Source organism: Alligator sinensis, unplaced genomic scaffold, assembly GCF_000455745.1.
Source record: "Alligator sinensis unplaced genomic scaffold, ASM45574v1 scaffold76_1, whole genome shotgun sequence".
In the NCBI taxonomy this organism is placed as follows: domain Eukaryota; kingdom Metazoa; phylum Chordata; order Crocodylia; family Alligatoridae; genus Alligator; species Alligator sinensis.
The window spans coordinates 1,146,372-1,166,872 of NW_005841865.1; the positions used below are offsets into that span (position 1 = coordinate 1,146,372).

Here is a 20,501-nt window from a genome sequence, read left to right on the forward strand (position 1 = left end):
TCTGGCCTAGCTCCTGCCTGGAGGAGTCCAGCACCGCCCCGGCCCCACCCTGCAATGGCAGTCCACCCTTACCCTGTGCACAGATTTGGGGGCGCGCACACCCCCATGCCCTCCCAGGGTGTGTGTAGCAGATCTCAGGGCCTCAATGTGCCCCCCACGTCCCTTCCCCCACACCAGACTTACCAGCCTGACACTAGTCTCCAAGTTGCTGAGCTGTATATCTGAATCAGATTGCTGTCAGCCATTGGTATTGTTCCAGAAAATCTCTATCAGTGCACCCCTGCTTGAAAGGGGATTGGGGCAGAGGCTCATGGAATCCCTTAGTGGACCACACATGTTGTATTCGTTGTTTGTTTTAAAGAATCCCAACAGAGGTGAGAATTCATATTGCAAAGATTCCCTACTGCAGTCTTCCTCTTCTCTGTGCTCAGTACAAGTAGGTTGTGAGGCACCCAATTTCCCTTTTTTGCCCGTTGACTTCCCCTTGTGCCTACAATTTGCAGCCGCACGTGCTTATGTGCACTTTTTGCCTTTTGAAAATGTAGCCCACACATTTGGCTGGTGTATCACTAAATCATGACTGTAGGCTGATAGCCCTAGGAAGATAAAATTGCATACATTAAGAACACTTCAGCTGGAATGTTTATCAAAGAATACTGGAAAGATGCTGCTCTTGCCCATCCTCATTCAGTCATGCACAACGTAACAGCCGTCTCACTGTCACATCACATATATTTAAAACAAGCAGCTTACTAATGGAAACAACTGATATCATTCATACACTTGGTTTTTCACCAGTACAGTCCATAGACCTAGGCTAAGTAACTATCAATCCTTTGTAAAGCATGCAGTTTTGACACTCAAAACAAGGACCAGCAACTTAGTGGGTAAGAGAGGTATAGAGAGAGCAGTGGGGAATAGTTCTGGAAGAATTTTAAAGACACTGCTCAGTGGATGAGGAGCAAGGAGACTCCCAAGTGTATGGACAGAATGTGCCAATCTAAGAGTGCACACGCCCAGAGGGAAATTTATGGTGAGAACATTTCAGAGATTGAAGTGGAAGAAAAGATGATTAGAGACATATGGAGGTATCAAGTCTGAATGTCACAAGTCAACCAGTGTAAAGCACTTAAAGAAAATGGTGACACACAGTGAAAGCAGAACATACAGTTTCTTTATTAATCTTGATATGGAACCTAGTTTGATTTTTGGGGGGATTGTGATTGTCCTAGTGCAGCCTGAATTGTTTTGTTTTTTGTTTGTTTTTTTTTTTACAACATGGACTCAGGGTAGCTTCCTTAATTTTGATTTTAATTTAATTTTGAACTAATTCAGTGAAGTTTCAACATGCCTCTTGCCCTTCCTTTTGTGTAAGCCTGAGGAAACGGGCCACTTCAAGAAATCTCTTTTAGAATTCATAGTCCTCTCTTGCCAGCTTTATAACTGATTTTTAGAGGTTGAAGGAAAAAAATCTTTTAGAGAAACACATGAAAGGCTATCCTTGATCAAAATGGCTGCCACTTTTTTTTTTTTTCTTTGCTAATTAGGAATGTAGTAGCAGTTTAGGACGTGATGAGGAGCAGGTAAATGGAAACTGTGTCTATTTTGGCCTGCAAAGCTTAGTCCCATTGAAAAGACTAGGAAAGTTGGCATATTGAAAGAGGGATTTGCGTGGAATTCTCTGAAGAAAATGTTAGCTGTGGAGAGTAACTGCAGAAAATGGCTTGTTGGTACTTAAGAAAGGATGGGAGAATGCAGCTAATGCATAACGTTGAATTGTTTTAACTAAGAAAAGTTTTTGAAAACTGGTGCTCTATTTGTTATAATTATGAGAAAAGGTCTTCTACTGCTGCTAGAAGTAAAAAGGGAAGTCTTTGAAAAAATTGCCTCAGACTAATTAGAATTGTTTCTAAACTCGCAGAAAATCCAGCCTGCACTTAATGTGCTGTAATCTTATGGAAAGACTGCTGTGTTTTTCATATTTAACAAAGAGCTTGAATCATTGCTCTAAGTCAAAAACTTAAGTCATCCTTAACTATGGAGCTAGAGTGGGCATTTCCCTAATGTGTTCAGCATAAAATGTTTGTGGTGTGTCATTTCCCCCCACCCCTTTTTTTCCTAGTTGGAGGATTAACACATCTCCCCATTCCATAAGGTACAAAGTTGTATTTGAACATGTGCTGAAAGAAGCATTTCCTCCTTGTAGGAGAAGCCAGGCCATGTGCCTTCCACGTCTGTCTATAATAGTTTGAAGGCTCCGTTATGCCTTTTCACAAATTTAACGAGCCTTTTTATAAACCTGTGTTGTCAAGAGGACCACCACACTCCCATGCAGAATGAACAGTGTCTGTGTCCCATTTCTGGGTGAGGGTTCTAAGCTGCCGAGATAAGCGTCTCAGAAATGTCACACGAGATCAAGATGATCTATTTTTGGTAGAAGTGTAATGGCCTGATATACAGAACTCCTTAATTTCACTTTTTGCTTTCCTTCTCTCCCACTTGCAAGATGACATTTATATCATAACCGCTCAAGTACAGATATAGCAAACTGGGAGAAGAATGTTCCTGTACATTTCAGGGTTGTTTTTTTTTTTTTCTTCACCCTCAGCCCACATAAGCAACCTCCTTATCAGAGAATAGATCTGCATCATTTGAAGCGCTGCCTCTGTTTTATTTGGGTTTGGTTTTACTTTAAACTGATGTCTGATAAAGCAATATTGAACCTCTGAAATATCTAGGCATGAAAGAAATCTGATCTCATAATAGACCTTTAAAACACTTGTCTTCCTTGGACCAAATGAAAAATCTTGATAAAATAATGAGATAATGGACCTTGTTTGAAATTAAGGCTTGCTAGAGATCAGTTTGAGGCAAATTTGAATATCTTTCTGCCAGGTGACTTTCAGTTCCCCGACAGCCACATCCCACGAACAGCAATGTTGCAGGAAACGGCTGCTGCGGAGACTGGAGTGAAGAGACTAGGTTTTTTTCCCCCCAGGTTGCTTTGGCAGCACTGATCCATATTACTGGCATGACAAGTATCTTAAATGCTCCAGAAGAAAAATCCTCCATCAGCTTGTATATTTGCTTTAGTTCCAAAATGCCTCTTGATATCTGTTTGGTTTAAACGGAGATTTTGCAGGATGTAATGGGGATTGTAACCCAATTGGTGTGCTCTGGGCTTTTTGTCTTGCCAAAAAATATTGAAATGGCGAGGGCCTCTGTTTGTGGATAATAAATAAATAAAGTAATAAAATAAAAATTCAGATAATTGAAAGTTCTGTTTTTCCCATGGTCTTTCCCCCTTAGCCATTCACTTTGTTTTGGTGAGGGGTGTGGAGGAAGGGCTATCATTAATGTAAAGGAAAAGACCATTTGGGGGGAAAAAAGCCACATACATAAACCTAGTTTTCTTGCATGTGTGGGTGTGCTGATTTAATTCTGTTTTTTCTTGTGTGCATACTGTTGACCTTGGCCCGTTATCTAGTGAGAGACTGGCTTCCAGTAGTAAAATCTATTATGTTCCCATAGTGCCTAAAATGTGCATGCTTTGCCCACCCCCAGTCTCTGAGAGCTTGCACTCTGACACGGTTCCACTGTCTTCTGTCTCAGTGGATGTTTACAGCCCTGGCCTTCTGTTTTATCTCCACAGCACTGTGCCCACTAAGGGCCTGATTGCTTGTATGTGGAAGTTAATGGAAAGATTCCTATTGATCCAATGTTTGCTGAAGTCACCTTGTTGTTACACAGTTGGGAGCTCAGCTGTATAACTGAGGCACACACAGATTTACACCCAGTTTTACTGTTCGATGCATCTCTAAATGTGAGCTTGCAAAACACCAAGGCAGCTGAAAATGTGGCCATGTTTGGGTTAAAATCTTCCAATTAGTTGGACACTGCTTGCTGCATATAGGTCTGAAATGTAATCGCAGCTTTGAGTTTGTATCATAATACTTCAGACAAGACACAGGGCCAAGTAACCTCTGTTCTGTCCCTATTGTGTTTTTTGATTTCAGTGAAATCATAGCTCCCTTTTACTTATGCTTTAGTTGGAGTCTTAACCGATACCAACTAGGGTAGCAGAATGCTGTTTGCAGCTAGTTCTAATGCTCATCAGTAGAAATTTCCCAGCCACTGTACAAGAAGTTAATTACAGCGGAGAGAATGAGAGAGGAAATAGAGGAGCTTTAAAGAAAGCATCTTTCCCTGCCTGTCGTTTGAGGTGGGGATGAAAAGGGCAGGGAGAGGGCTTATTGAAGTACACAAATGGTGCCTGAAGAATGCAGTGTTAAATGCACTGTAATGCTGCTGTGGCTTGAAGAAGGGAGCTGTGTATTTGTACATCTCCTATTTTTTGGAAACACTTTCCACTTGTAGCTGTCTGTGTGAGCATAGTATAAGCAGGTGTGCTGCCAGGTGCATGTTCTCTCTTTCCCTGCTCTGGTTTAAGGGGAAAGAAAAAACACTCCCTTACATCTTCCTCTTGGCAGCCCAACTGAGGAACACTTGCTTGACTTTTCAGAGAGGCAGTTTTGTTTGAGGTGTTTACAATTTCCTGCCATTCAGTCCCTCCTTAGAACAAGCTTCCTAAAATGAAAGCCTACAAACAAATCTAGTGCGAATTGGGTGCTGCCTGGTGTGTCTAAGGTGTGTGGCAGGCAGGTTTCTTTTTCCTCTATGAATACATTGGTATTCATCAGGAATATTCTACTGGGTAACTTCACTGCAACAAGACTGCATTGTTTTAACAGGTATATTCTTTATTTGTCTGACATATACATGTTGAATTAGTGTATCTATGTCTCTCAAAGATATGACGCATGTCTCTGAACAAAAAATAGTTATATCACCACAACCCCTAATGTGGCTGTAGCTGTACTGTAAAAAATGTGCCATGTAGTAAAGCGTATTCCTATTTCCAGGCAGAAATAAGCTCTATTAAAGCACTTTTATAGAGATATAATTGTAACCAGAGTACAGAATTGTACCAATTTAACTATAATGGTATAAGTAAAGTGGTTCTGTTTTTTTTCTATGTACATGACATTGCAAGGAGGCTCTGGTGTTCATGAAACCTTCCATGAATACATCTCCTGTGAATAACGTTTACTCCAGTTAGGGCAACTTTTAGCACAGCAGGAAGTTTAACTATATCCAAAGTGGGCTTCACTATTTAACTTCTGCATTTGAAACAAATGAGACTGTCCAAGGGCGTATGTAGGCAGCAGGGTTAGCAAAAGCAGGAGGTATCCAGAGTGCTGGAAAGGAATCGGTTGCTCAGTAGAATTTTACAGTTGCATCAAGTCTCCTTAGTGAAGGCCGGGGCAGGTGGGGCATGGCACACAAGTTGTGTTTCAACCTTGCAGTGGTTTGAAAGGGATTCCCTGAACTTTACTATATGACACCTACCTCCTAATCATAGCATTAAGTAGCCTTAATGAACAGCTGGTAGGAGGCCAGAGCCCATTCTGCAGGTTAAGGATGGTGTCTTGTAATAGGTACCACATTGACTCATTTTGTTTTGCCAAATATGATAGTGGCCAAACTGGTTCATTCCCTTATTTAACTTCTCTGGATAGTAGCCTAATAGACGCAAGTGATAGGGCAAAGCAATTCTGTTTCCTGACTGAAATGGATATATTTGGAGGAATTACATGCGTGGAAGGGTCGGGGGGAGGAAACCCTGCTGTTGCCAAGACAACTGGCTGAAGCTATCTACTGTAGGCTTTGCTCATGGGTACAGACAGAGATCAGGTCTTTCCAGGGAGGCAGGATGATGTCATGATTGTCTCTGCTATTCAGTATATCCAGCTTTGCTTGTCTTTTAAATCAGAGCTGTGTTCTGATATTCAGAAGATGGTTAGGTATGTCAAGGAAAGTGCTTAAGAACGGGGGAAATAATCTATTTCCTCAGAGGAGGTAGCAGGTGGGTTTAAAAAACAAAAATAAAACAAAAGGACTCTGGGTCGCTTCTTTCAGCTTTATAACAACAAGAGGGTGGAGGACCTCAGACCTCACCATTGATATTTTGGGATAGGCTTTATGGGCCAGTATCCCATATACATCTTGCATTCTCCGAGCTACCACTCCTCATGCCGTTCTAGACTCTGAACATCAGTGAGAGTCCACCATTAAGGGTCCTGGGAGGTGACAAATGTGACTTCTTGCCAAAAAAAAAGCAAAAGGAGGAAGGGGGTAGCCTTTGGATAAGAACTCAGACTGGGAGAGAGGAGTCCAGACTCCTGTTCTTGGCTCCTAGTCTGGTATAACTTTTAGCTTTGGGTAAGGCACTTAAACATTTTCATGAGTGGACACTGAATTTTATGTTTGAAGGGCAATGCCTCAGCTTTTTCTATTGCCTTACAAGAGTCCTTGGGCACAGCTTACCACAGGTGGAAAGCTGTGCTCTGCTCAGCATGTCAGAAAATGCGGCCTCCAGGTACGGCTGCTAGGGTGACATTCAAAAAAAGTAGGATGCTCCTGAAAATGTTGTCCTTTTAAATCTCCTGTCCTTCCTTGCTTGTGAAATTGTCATGGCAGCACTTGCATACTTCCCAGAGCTAAGCTCACTTTGTCAAGGCCACTGAGCTGCTATAGAAGCCATTTCTAGTATTTTGTATGAATGGTTTCAGGTAGGACTCCAAAAAAGGGGGAAGAAGGGAGAAACTATGCAAATCTTCTGGTCAGGACAAAATGATAGAGACTTGCAAACAAATGTTCAGGTTTGAGCCCTGTTGTGTAAAAGAAGCAGCTAAGTTACTTTTCTCACCTGGCTAGTATATCCAGCTACATAGGCTTTAAACCTACAAGGCACTTGTTGCAATAGCTGAGCTCTTCTGGGTTATTTAGTGATCCCTAACTATAATATCATAAGCTAATTAACAAAGTGAGAACCATTAGCTCATCTTTTTTCAGTTTTGTTTTGTAAGGTTTGCAATGATTTGATCATTTCTTGTGCCATATTCCTCTAAAAAATGGTAGTCAGTGGAGTTTCTCTTTTCTGAAACTTGGCCGACATCCCCAAAGTGCCCCTTTTGGGGCAGTAAAGGGTGATCTCTATGTCCACTCCTTAGGTTTAGGAAAGTCATCAAGCTCAGAAAATGGAAATTACTTAATGCATCCAACATGTAAAAAGGGGGGCGGGGGGTTGACCTATTTTGTATTTATTCCTATTTTGATTTATCTGTGGTGGTGTGGTTGTAAAGCTTTAATCTCTTGGCAGATAAGGCACCTAATATCCGTACAGACATAACTGTGAGATATTAAGTAAGAATTTCCAGGCTTTTGTGAGGTTAAGGCTTTGATTAATAACACAAACAGATCCTCTGCTTTCAGAGGGACTGTCAGCAAGTTACAATGATGCAAAATGAATGCCAGTCTTTGAGCTTCAGGGGGAGTGGGGACAGGATACTAAAGCTGGGAAATCTTGTCTGAGGTAAAAAATGAGTATAACAATAGCAGGCATCCAATTGATTTCTCAATCCAGTGTTGGATTCTGTATGTACTTGCTGTCTTGTTCACACAGTGTCCATAATGTAAACTGCTAGGTAAGAATAATATGCAGTTTTTAAATCTTCACAAGCAGGCTGATTGTGGTGTGACATGTCCATCTAAAAGCATTTCTAGAGTGCCACTTGTCTTCACCGGTAAATATTACTTTGTTATTCTGCTAGTCTAATCCTGTCTCCAAAGAGTTAAATGGAAACTGATTTACATGCAAGTTAGAAGAGATCACCCTGCTAAGTAGGCTTTTTTTTATTATTATTATAGTTTGAACCACCAGCAGGAGATCCTCTTGATTTTTCACTGTTCTGTGCCATGCTAAGTTCAAAATCCATTCAGATCCTAATGAGATTTTCCTCAACTGTTTGCATCAAGGGAAATGGGTGTATGTTGTACTATGCTACTTTGAGTTTTAGTCTCTAGATCAGGGATCTGCAACCTATAGTCCACAGGCTGGATCCAGCTTATGAAGGTCCGGCCTGCCCTGGGGTAGCATGGGACTAGGTCATACACATGGATGTACCAGGCTGCCCATCCCCTCTGCTGTTCTCCCAGTTTGCACTCTCATGCCTATGCTTACCCTTGCTACAGAGAGGACAGGGTTTGGCAGTGGTGGTAAGCATAGGTGACTTGTACGCTACAGGAGGTGGAGATTTGTGGCCTGCAGTGGACAGCTGGGTTGCAAGCTCTGGCCCATAGTGGCAAAAGGTTGCCAGGCCCTGGTTTAAGTCTTCAAGCATATACATTGCAAGGCTTGCATGGATATAAAATAAGGATGTCAAGCTGTGTCCAAGTCAGATTTTTCTCTGAAGTGCTAGAAGTACAAACAGATCTGTACACTGTAATTTCAGTTACCGTCCTCTTTATCTTGTGCATTCTTTCTGGATGCTGGATAACTCTTGTCAAGCTTTGTCAGGCCAGTCCCCACATGCTCCTATTCATAGATTGTAGAATCGGAAGGGACCACAGTGGATCATCGTGTCCGACCCCTTGCCCCTGGCAGGAAAGAGGACGGAGGTCAGATGACCCCAGCCAGGTGACTATCTAGCCTCCTCTTGAAGACCTACAAGCCAGGTGATAGCACCACCTCTCTTGGAAGCCCATTCCAGATCCTGGCCACCCTTACTGTGAAAAATGTCTTACTAATATCTAACCTAAATCCACTCTCCACTAGTTTGCACCCGTTATTCCTAGTCACTGTTCCTTTAGATAGAAGTCAAAGCATTGGAAAGTTTGCAGTTTGAAAAGGTTCCTCCCATGTTGTCGTAAATTTAATTTTCCACTGTTCTGTCTTGCAAAGTTTCATTCCTTGCATTTGAGTGTTAAACGACTGAAATGGGCGGCATGCTTCTAACAACATTTTGTATTAGACAGCTTCCACTCAAGGAGTGGTGGAAAATATTTCAAAGGATAATAGTGGGGAAAGATAGCATGTAATAAAAATTTCTGATGGAATAAAAATTACTGATGGAAATGGGCCTACACATGGGGTCAGAAAGGGAAAAGCATCTATTTCACTACTCCCAGGAGAAAAGAGAACCTAGTTTCCACCATGTTACTACCTTGAAATGAGTGATATATGATTTTTAAGAGAGTGCCTGAAGTCCTGTAAATGGGCATCTGAGGTGTGTTCAAATGACAGACTTCTTGCCTAGCTCCCTGAACACTGATGTGAATCTGTCTCGGGTTCTTGAGATTTTTATCACTAGTCTCACAATAGTCTGTTGTTCTTGTGAAGCTTCAGTGCAAGGGGTAAAGTAATTCTATCAGTGTTTCAGTTTTCATTTGAAAAAATAAAAATAACCCTTCTCGCCCTTGTGGTTGCAACAAAATGTTTGACAACATGATCTGGATCTATTAGGCTCAGAAACCAGTAGGAGAAAATTTAAAACAATTGTTGGTTTCTTGCAGCCTGACTCCAGATTTTTTGGGCACTAGGTTGGTAACTCCATAATCTGGATTTGTTTAATCTGATCTGAAGTGATATAATGGCATTGGCTAAGACTCCACTGTAGTGTCTTGTAAGGACAGGGATGCACTGACTTGTAACTGTTTGAATTTTGACCTTCTCATGAGCAGGATCAGTTGTGTCAACCTGTACAGCAGTTCTGATTGGGGAACAGTAAGTGCTAGCTACTGGAAGAAGCGACTAGGAATAGGTACTGCTGAGTTTACCCCTAGCCTTTCTGTTTATGTTCATTTAACCCTAGGCACAGTCATTTAATCTCCCTGCCTTGGCTCCCCCAGCTGTTTGGGAGTAAACACACATGCCAATCATAAGGGGGTTTAGTTCCTTGGATGAAAGAAATATCAAAACAACAGGGCATTATCCACTGAGGAGTGGGACCTGGTTTTCCATTTTATTTCAGTTGTGCCTATTCAGAGCTGATTGGGAAATGAAGCAAACAAGAACAGTGGGGGTTCCTGTGAAAGTGTTCAAGCTCAATAAGCAGTGCACAAGGTGAATTTCCTTGGCACCCCCACATGGGCTCTGGTTCCCTGATTAGAAGCGCTTGACAGCTTGATTTTTACCACAGGTTCTTTTCTCTTCCTTCCCTTCTGAAGAACCAGGCCTGACGTACAGCTGACTGTTTTTTGGATCTTCCTATTAATAAGATCATTTATTTCAAGTGATTGTAAGCGGCAAAGCTTCAGGGACTCGGTGAACGTTGTAAATTGTTCACACCGGTCAAAACTCTTGATGTCCCCTCTCTGAACTGACTCTCTTATCTTGCAGCGAGCACAAAGATTCCTCGGAGAAGAAACACAAAGAGAAGGAGAAAACCAAACACAAAGATGGCAGCTCAGAGAAACACAAAGACAAACACAAAGATAAAGACAAGGAGAAACGGAAGGAAGAAAAGGTCTGGGGCTCTCTTTTATGTGAGGTGTAGGGGGGTTGGTTTTCAGCTGTTGTGCTGCGTGAAAGCAGAAAGGCTGTTTCTGGCATTTACTTTTAAGTGTTTAGTTTAGGACTGAGAACTCGCTCCCATTTAGGATTGGTCCTTAGATTTTGTGGCTCAATAGATATAGAGCCGTATCCTCAGGCAGTATAAATAGGCATCCTACTACTGAAATCAAGTGGACACTATGCCCACTTGATGTAAATCTTTCCTGTTATAGTTGCAGTCAGAACTCTTGCTGAGTTTAATCCCTAGTTCTCAAATATAAGAAAAGACCAAGTAGATATTGACTTCGTCCTGTGCAAGGACAGGAGACAGTTACCCGGTATAAGAGACCGGAAATGTTGCATTGATACCACTTTTGCCTTGCCCAGCTGAAAGAGACAAGGAACACCTGAACAAAATATGGGTGTTTTCTTGCTCCTAGTATGTCAGTTGGTACTGAAGGCATTAAGTCGCAAGTCCTTGCAGTGCACTTGTTTCCTGCTGCAGGTTCTTTGTTCTCTTTGATTTGCACGTGGGTCAAAGATGCGGTGCTTACTGACCAATAGTTACCTTTTGTCTTTCAGAGCAAATCTTCCGGTGATATAAAAATAAAGAAGGAAAAGGAAAATGGATTCTCCAGGTAAGACAGCAGGTCCAGAATCCTGTAGCCTGGGTTTCTTTTGTAAGCTCCCAGCCAGCTTGCAGAGGCAGGGGTTCTGTTGTTTGAGGTATCTTCCCTTTGTGTGATATGTGCCCATGTAGCTACGTTTTTGGTTAAGCAACCAGTTAAATAGAAAACAGTAATGAGGAAAGTGCTGGGAGGGCATGTGGCCTGTGCATGCAGGATTGTTACCTACAGTGGATACTTAAATACTTTGATCCAGGAGGTTGGGTTCTATCCAGGACAGTGTAGACTCCTGGAAACATTAGGTTAAGTTGGACAAAAGCCCTCTCTGGCTATAACTACTACAAACATTTGACTCCCATCATGGAGTTGGTTTCCTTCGGTTGCGCTTGAGAATGCTATACCTCTGGATACTTGCTTATCTGAGAGAGAGGGAGACATCAGAGGACTGCAGCTTGATGCTCTCCTTTGTAAGGGAATAACAGATAGAAGGGACAGTTGTTTAAAGCTGAACAAAATCTTTAGAGAATATCTTTCTCTTATTCTACTCTGTTCAATTCCTAATCCTTAGAGAACTACCTGGACTTCATAAATACTGTACCAGATGCTACATAGTTGGGTTTTTCCCCCTCTATTGATTCATTATTTTTTTTAAAAATTAACACACTTTCTTAATATTTGACAAATGAGGATTTCTCTTCTGTTTGTGTGCTACCTGTTCTTAGTTGCTGAGTTGCTGAGTTTGATCCAGTGCCTTGCTAATGGCTTCACATGCATTTCCCTGGAAGGGATGTCTGGCCACCTGCTGTATATTTAAATAGATGTGCTTTGGAAGCAATTTATCTACAGCTGAAGACATTTTTGCCTATCTTTATGCTGCCATCAAGAATTATTTTTCTTCCCAATCATGCTTTTTGGTATAGTGGAATTGGGGCAGTTCAGTGAGGTCAAGAGAAGGAGCCTGCCTATCTGATTGAAGTTGTGCAAAAGTTATTTTAAATGTGCCTCCTCAGTGCATGGGTCTTTCAGTTTCATTTTCTCAAGGAGCTTTATTTGAAAATGCAAACACTGCATTTAATTCAAGGCAGAGGAAAGAGGCGCCCTCTCTAGGCATCTTTAGGAATTGCTGTATTAGAAATGTAGAAAGTGGGATGATTACAAACAGTGGTGAATGCTAGATATTATGCTGTTAAAACCTGCAGCTTATATTAACCCTGTCAGATTCCTAATGCAGCACTTGGTGTAAATAGTAAGTCATTATGTTCCCATGCCAATTTGCCAAGATTTTCCCCAGCCTCATGCCATAGAGAACCCAAAACAGGCTAAAGAGGGAAGTCATTTTATGTCCCCATACCATTTTCTTTCACTGAAATGTTCCATTATCGAGTTTGACAGAGGTATGTGTCCTTCCAGAAATATCTAAAGTCCTCAAAAGAAGACTTGAGATGCAGGGGAAACATCATAATTTGAGATATGCCTTGGGGAGATGGAGATGTGTATTCTCAGGAACAAAGCAGGTCAAGGTTTATTCCAGTCATGCAATTCCTGTCTTTTAAAATATTCGACACTTCATTTCCTATTGTTGCAAAATGGTTGGAGATGTTCCAACATTTAACATTGCCTAGATAAGACAGATGACAGATTTCTGCCTCCATAAGTTATCCAGGGCAAATTAGTACTGCCCCCCTTCCTCTCCCACCCCTATTGGAAATGTCTGAAAGCTTACGGCTCAGGTCGTCTTAAGTAGCAAGCAGTGCTATAAAAATGGCTCCTTCTAACAGCATATATTGGTTCCCTATGTCTTGAGTTGCATCTGCCAGCACTGCAGAGGCTGTACAGCTGTGAAAGAGCAAACTGCCTTGTTCTGCTTCATCAACACAATTGCCAGCTAAAATAAGATTCTAGAATGTCTCTTGCTGATGGTGATGTACAAAGCAGAATGCTGCTTGATTTTCTCTTCTCCCACTCCACCCAATCACAAAATCTGAGTGTTGACTTGGAAACTGAGCTAATTTGATACCAAAATCTTTGATGGAGCATCATAGAATTATAGAAAATAGGAAATAATTGATGAATAGGAAAACCCAGATTGTCACTCTTGAGTGTCTTTCACCTGAGTCAAATTGCAGCTAAATGCTTCAAAATACAATTCCTAAAGCGTTCTGCAGCATGTTTGTTTTATAAGGAAAAGTGAAGTCCTTTTGTTAGAAGCACAAGGTTGACATTTAAAAATAGTAAGTTCATTAAAGGGATGGTCTCTTTAAAATCATATTTAAAAATAATGTCTTTTGCTAGGACCTTGGAATATTATAAGTGGAAATGTTAAGCCCAATTTAATATTAATAGTGTCTGTTTGCAAAGGTTAGTTAATGCATTTCCTCCAGTTTGGACAGTCAAAACAGACTAATTAAGTTTTAGCTTTTGTTGTTGATCATTGGTTTCCTCTCTAGTTCTCATGCATAAGCCATTACATTTGCAAAGATTGCAGGGAATAGTTTGGAAATCAGTTTTCAGTTGAAAAACTATTCTTCTTACCTAATTTTTTCCAAGGCGTCTTAAAATAAAAACTCAAACAAGACATTGGAATTTGATCAGTATTAAAAAATGCTTAGATTTCCATATTTTGCCTTTCAAAAATACATTTGCAAATGTTGATATCTGGATTTGTTCTCAAAAGTGAATAAGCATACTGATAAAATAGTGCTCCTTATGCTGTAGCAGTGTCATTATATTTATGTTTGTTATATTTTATTGTATTGGGGAAATGCAAGTACTCACTGCCTACAGAATGTATCTGCTTAACATTGTTTATAGGTATGGGGGAGAGTGACAGCCCTGTGCTGCTGACCCAGCAGGCATGATCTCTTTTATAATTTACTTTAATAAAGTGAACTGGTTCTGGTTTCAAAATTTCTCAGTCGGTGTTTTGTAGTTAAAACAAAGCGATTCTTCTCTGTTCTTCCCTTAGTCCACCACGTATTAAAGAAGAACAGGATGATGATGGCTTTTACGCTTCTCCCAAAGAGGACTTCAAACCTTTAAAGCGACCTCGAGAGGATGATGAGTAAGCAACTACGTTGCCTTAGCGGTGAAGAGAAGGATTTGGAGAAGTGTGGGGGGAAGTCATGGGCATTTCAGAAGGAGCAGGGAAGATGGAAGACTAGGGAACTGGGTCCAGTTTCTTTATTAGAAAGTAAAAGTGAAATTCTATAAATGTAGAGTGTTTTAGGGTGTGTTTTGCTGTAGTATGCACCCTTCTGTGCATCCTGCAAGAAGCAGAAGGTGGTGTTAAGCATTACAGGACCAATGAATATAAAATCAGAAGATAGGCAGAGAAAAGGGACAAGACTTAAGAATGGAAAACATAAATCTGATTGAGTGGGGCATTAATGCTAGCTAAGTGGCTGCAGTAATTTTCTCCTGGGTGATGAAATGACTGCCTGAGGAAAAAATGCAGACTCAGCCCAATTTTTTGCCCGAGATGCTTGGATGAATTCCCCTTTAAAATGGCCTAAATATGTTGCAAGTTATGCCGATGATTTAGTCTTTAGCCTTTAAGTCTGTTCTTGTGCGTGTGTGGTACTTCTTTGTTTCCAGAAGACAGAGATGGGAATAACATTAATAGTTTTCTTCTGTATGATCACACATTGTGTTCTGCCTGATGCATTTCAGTAACCTCCCAGTCTAGTGTCCCGTGATAAAAAGATTATAATGTGCTAACACTGGATAGTGACGTTGTTGAATTAATTGAAATACACGAGCCAATATCCAGATCTCAGATAGTCACAAAGAAAGAAAAAAGACACTCCCCTTCCCCAGTTCTTTTGTAAAGTATTCCAACCTTGGAGTTACTCTGAGTGCAGAACTAGTAATGCATGTGTATTCTTTCTTACCAGAAAGATTCTTGTACTTGGACACACTGAAGTTCAGAGGGCTGTTCCCCTCACAATTGCTGATCCCCAAAGTTCATTTTAAGGGCTATGACTGGACAGTGATGGCAGAGCAATCTCCTCCAGCAAAAAACACCCTGTTCAGTGAATCCCTCTATAAGTTTGGGAGGATGGGGAGAATGGACACAGATGTGGTGACAGAAGCAGTTATGAGCATCTGCAGATCCATGTGTAGATATGATTTTTAAACCAAGGGACTTATTTTTTTTGTCAACTTGTCTCTCTCTTCTCCAGTGTTGAGTACAAACCCAAGAAAATCAAAACAGAAGACATCAAGAAATCGAAGAAGAGGAAACAAGAGGAGGAGGAGGTAAACTGTGGGTGATAGGTGGGAGAGGAAGGTTGCAATTCCTGGGTTCAAGGATGGGGTTCTCACGATATCTTTGAATTACATGAGTGAGCTAGCTCGTGTGTCCAAGAAGGCACCAATTTATTTCAAGGAAATAAACACTCGTTTTAAAATTGATCATTTAAGAAAGTTTTCTTCCTGGAGGCATCTTAACAAAAGTCTCCCATCTGATCTAGGCAGCTCATACTCCTCCTTTTGTTAGACCTTTCTCAGTGGATGTCAGAGCTTTATTAGCAACATCTGGTAATTGCACAGATGTGATACAGTTCAGATGCAGAGTATTTATTTAGTACCTGGTATAGCAGTGTAACAATGAGAATGGAGCATAATTGCAGCTGAAGAATGCCGTTATAAAAGCCGTTATAGATGGAGCTTGAGGCATGCCTTATTTGGAAAGGGAATTGACAAAGGGAATTCTAAGATGACAACAGAATTCAGTTTTTGTTGGGCTATTTGTTGGGTGGGAGTGGAGCTCCAGATTTTACATCTGCTCACAAAGGTATGGTTTGAAATGATCTTTGCAGGAATCCTAGCTGGTGTACTTAGTTTTCCAAAGCTTTGCAAATGCCTTTTTTAATATAACATATACCATACAACATCCAGGCAAAATCAACTTTCTGCCAGTGTAAATGTATCTGTGTTTGGGCATTTTGCTCAAACAATGTCCCAGGAAAAGTATTTAGTGTAGAGCTAAGAAAGGGTGGGGGTTGTTAGTTTTGTTTTAACGTTTGCTGAGCAGTATATGGTAGCTTTTTATAGTAATCAGACTATCTTTCCCCCATTCCATTGCAGGACATTAAAGCCAAGAAAGCCAAGAGCAAAGATAAGAAAGCTCCTGAAGGAGACAACAAGAGAAAGAAACAAAAGAAAGAAGAGGAACAGAAATGGAAATGGTAACACCTTGCTGATCAGTTAACCTCTGCTATTTGGCTTTCCATCTACTACTTCCTGTTCTGACTAGAGATTAAGTATGCAAAGTGACCCTGTTTTTCTGCTGATTCATCAAGGTTTGCCTTTTCACTAGCTGGTTGAGCTTCCTCATTAGGAACATTCATTCTTTAAATTAAAACAAATCAGGAATTTTAACTTCCTTAATCATATTGCTTTTCCTGGACACCTTTTTAAAACGAGCTCCTTTCCTTCCTGCTTATGTAGTGAGAGATCCAGAAACTAAAGTAGATTCTTACCCTCCTGTAAAACAGGCTACAGATTGTGATTGCACACTGGAGTTCTCAGCCTTTGGACTCCCCAAATGTTCTTTCCTTACAAATATGAAAGTTCATAAACTTGGGATGTATTTTTTGGTGTGGGTTTTTTCATGTTGTGGTATATTACACAAAGTGTCATCACCACAGCTTTTTATTAGTAAGCTTGATTCTAGTGACGCTCTAATCTATAGAGGGATGCAACATAAGCAAGTTTCACCTGCTTTTATTACAGTCTGAACTCAGCTGTGTAACATTGTGCCTTTCCAAAAGGATTTTGCTGAAAGAACTGGTGAATGAAAACTGATCAAGTGACAGATTCTTTCTTGAGACATTTTTAAAAGCATTTTAAAGCTTAATCTGTCCAATCTGAAAATACAATTGAATAAGAAGCATTTTCTTTGCTGTACAGAATCTAAAATTAACGTACTTGTGTGACTGAAGTTCAGCTTTCACTGACATTGGCATTTTTTAAATACAGATTACAAATAAATGAGGACCCTTCAGTTTGGTGAGTGGAGGAGAAGGAAACTATCCATGACTTGAATTGCACCTGTATTTGCCTACCCGTTATGAATTTGTCAAGTCAGTGATGACTCAAATCGATCTTTTTAAATGCTGCTTTTTTATGGGTACCTCTAATGTAATCCACTGTCATGCCTAGAATACTTGTAGAGTAGTGAATGCTCATGTATTTGAGGGGGACTGACCATCATCACTTTCCACCTGGGCTTCAAATGCAAATATTTGTCTTGTTTCCCGTGATCTCAGCACTTATAACATATTTGCAAGACTTCTGGTACCTCTTCATCTCTTGGGAGATCATTCATCTGTTGTAGTGGATGGTATTATTGGGGAAAGCTTTTAGAAAATTGTTTGCGGGTTTTGTTTTAGTTTTTTTTTTACCTTGCCGCATCTGATGGTAGCTCCTTGGATCACCCTAAAAATAATTCTCCTCCATGATTCTATTGTCAGCCTTCATATATTTTCCTTTAGTTGTTATGACTTTAGATTCAGCCACCATGGCTACTTACAGCTGTTAACCCCCCTCACTCCCCCTGCCAAAAGGTGCTTTACTTGAAACTCCACATGCTCCCATGCTGAACCCAGCGCAAGCCCATAAGAGGCATTGTGTTAGGTGGATCTGGCTTGCCTAACATCTGTGTAGATTGTACACTTTAGTGGGGCTTTTTTTTGTTTTAATCAGCTTTAGCTAAAAGCCCCCAAAAAACCCTGTGAAGCACCCGATCTATATAGATGCTGCAAAGCCAGGTCAAAGTAATGCGCCTCTGCTTCTGGTAAAGTGGGGTGTCTTTTTTTTTTTTTTTTTTAATGTCTGCAAGTAGCCCACCTGTTCCCTTTGGTTCATTAAATTGACCTCTTTAGCCCCTCTGTAAATTTCCTGGTCCTTTTCTGTGCATATCCTCTTGGTTTCCTGATCTCTTTGATGCTCTGACTTTTTCAACTCTGGGGGTTTTTTTGTTGGTTTGGTTGGTTGGTTTTGTTTTTTTAAATGTTTCACTGGGATCCACAATTGGTGAACCGCAGAAGTTCTCTTGGGCTAACAAGTCTCTTTGGCTTTGTCTTAAACAAAGCTTCCTTATTGGTCTCTGTATCCTTATGTTTTGTCATCACGACTCCCTTTTTATCCTAGCCAGCTTCCTACTTGAAAGACCATAGAATTCTCCCCTTGCCTGTTCTGGCAGCTGAATTCCAGATATTCTGTGCCAGAGCTCTGCAGATTGTGCTGACATGCTTTCAAATGCAGTTTCATTCAGCAGTTTTGCAAAACCTGGCAGTTGGTAAGAATGTCCTTCTGCTGATGTTCCCTGAGTCCTTCTGCAGCTTTTTATAGTGCGTCTTTTCTGGGCTGGGTTTCATCTCCATGTTGGAGAACTCTCATCTCCTCGGGGCATTTTGTGTTCCATCCTAGTCAGTTTTCTGAAAGTCTGAATTCTTTGTGCTGCTTCCTCCAGCACTGGATGCTTTGAGCATTTTAGTCCTTGCTATGATGGTATACTAGATATTCCTAGGCATTGCCATTGCCTTTTATCTTGTTTAGCTCCTTTTTCAAGGGTCATATGTGGGAGACATCAAAGATGTTTGTGTTGCACAATCCAGCACTTGTGCAATAGGGGATCTACTCACAGTTTGCATTGTAGTTGGGTTTGTATATCTGAGCTAAAATACCCCATGACCCATCTCAGTCTCTTGAGTGTGTCCTCCTTGTATGGATAAAAAACATTGCTTCTGTAAACTGCTCTGGAATTCTTTATTACTGAGATGGCTCTAATTATCTGAGAAATTTTTCTGCTTGAGAGATCTGAATTGGTCAGGTTGCCATTTGTACCTGATCCTGAAGAGGACAACTTTGGGAACCAGTAAGCATGGCAGTCTCAAAAAACAGTGCTTGGCATTCTCAAAAAACAACTTTTCCTACTGTTCTTTGAGTGAAAAGTGTTCACCCAGTTTCTGAATTTCTGAAGGAATTTCTGAATGGCTGACACTTCAGGCTAGAAATACCGGTATCTCCTTGCAATACAGGGTCATACCTCCCTATGGTCAACTAAGTGCATTGCGTTCCCTTATGCTGAGATCTTAACACCTCAGGCTCTACCTGTTTTGTTTAGATTTCCCTGCATTGCCGGAAGTAAAGATTAGCCCTCAGGTTTTCTGGGCAAAGGTGGTGTTGTCTGACCAGTAGCTGTTAACTGCATCTCAAATGAATGCTGCTCTCTGACTGCAACTGCTTTTCAGCAGAGCCTCTGTGCATACAATTTTAGGCTCCTTCAAGGAGCAGCAGCCCCTCCATATAATGCCTATCTTTTGTACAGTGATCCTGTTATCTAATTAGAACTGTAGTAACGAGCATTTATTTGTGCACAACATTTCCTGTGTTGCTCCCAGTACATGTACATCTTCACCCAGCTGGAGACACTCCTCAGTGTGAAATGAGTAGGAGGCTGGGACTGTGGGAATCAGGAGCAGCATGGGGAAACCTGGCTTTTTTCTGTTCAACAAATTGGCTGGGTAATTAAGAGATCGAACATTGTGACAGGATAATGGTGCCCCTCCCTCCCACAGCTTAAATACCAAGGTGCAGTAGACTGTTTTCTCAGCAGGAGATCCTGTGTGGATGGCACGTAACAATGACTTTATTGCCATCATAATGAAGGATTGGAGCAAATGCCTGCAGAAATGTGATGTGGTGGATTGAGCATAAGATTGGGGCTCAGAATTTGGGAATTTCTTAGGTTTTATTTTTCTAGCTGTATCATTGACTCAGCTGTCTAATTTAGAAGAATCTCCCATCCTCTCTGCCTCAGTTGGTTCATTTGCAAGATGAGGGTATTTATACCTACTTGGCCAATATTGTGATACTTAATTACTGACTGCAAGCCACTGTCACATACTTGAGTACTTGAGCACAGAGTGCTTTAGGGCACCTCTGTCCTTATCCTTTCTTTGCCTTGCCTCAGAGAACCTTTTTTTCTGCAAAAAAAAAAAAAAAAAAAAAATGGCAGTGCTTTCAGCAGAGTCATTAGCACTTACTTCTCTTTCCAGACACCTGGGTTTCCTTAGGTCAGAAGTGAAACTGTTATTTCAGGAGCTATGGTACTGCCAGACCCAGTGAGAGGCTGGAATCAGCAACTGATGATGAGGTTGACAGTCTCTCTGCCTTTAATGGGACACTTTTCCACATCAGAAAGGGTCACATTTGCCAATATTTGTTTGTGCTAAGGAGAGGTCCCAGACTCGGTGGTAATTTGGGGCTTTATTTAACTACCTTTTTGTAGTAAAGAAGCCTGCACCAGTCTGGCAACCTGTGCTTTCCTTTGGCCAAGAACCGGGATTTTTCAAACATGCATTCAAAAGCTTTTGGTGAAGATATATGGCAGGTTAACATCATCTCTGCTTCATAGATTCATAGATGTTAGGGGCTGGAAGGGACCTTACAAAAACATCAAGTCCAGCCCCCCT

General features: G+C 41.0%; 1 protein-coding gene across 2 annotated transcripts in view; it reads left to right on the plus strand.

The window, feature by feature from the left end:
- TOP1 (DNA topoisomerase I) overlaps positions 1-20,501 on the plus strand; it is a 52,342-nt gene that overhangs the window by 8,366 nt on the left and 23,475 nt on the right. For both annotated transcript variants that reach the window (XM_025191203.1, XM_025191210.1), the window contains exons 4-8: positions 10,241-10,367; positions 10,976-11,031; positions 13,985-14,080; positions 15,201-15,276; positions 16,108-16,208. In XM_025191203.1, coding sequence (XP_025046988.1) covers positions 10,241-10,367; positions 10,976-11,031; positions 13,985-14,080; positions 15,201-15,276; positions 16,108-16,208 — 456 coding nt within the window. The remainder of the gene's footprint in view (positions 1-10,240; positions 10,368-10,975; positions 11,032-13,984; positions 14,081-15,200; positions 15,277-16,107; positions 16,209-20,501) is intronic.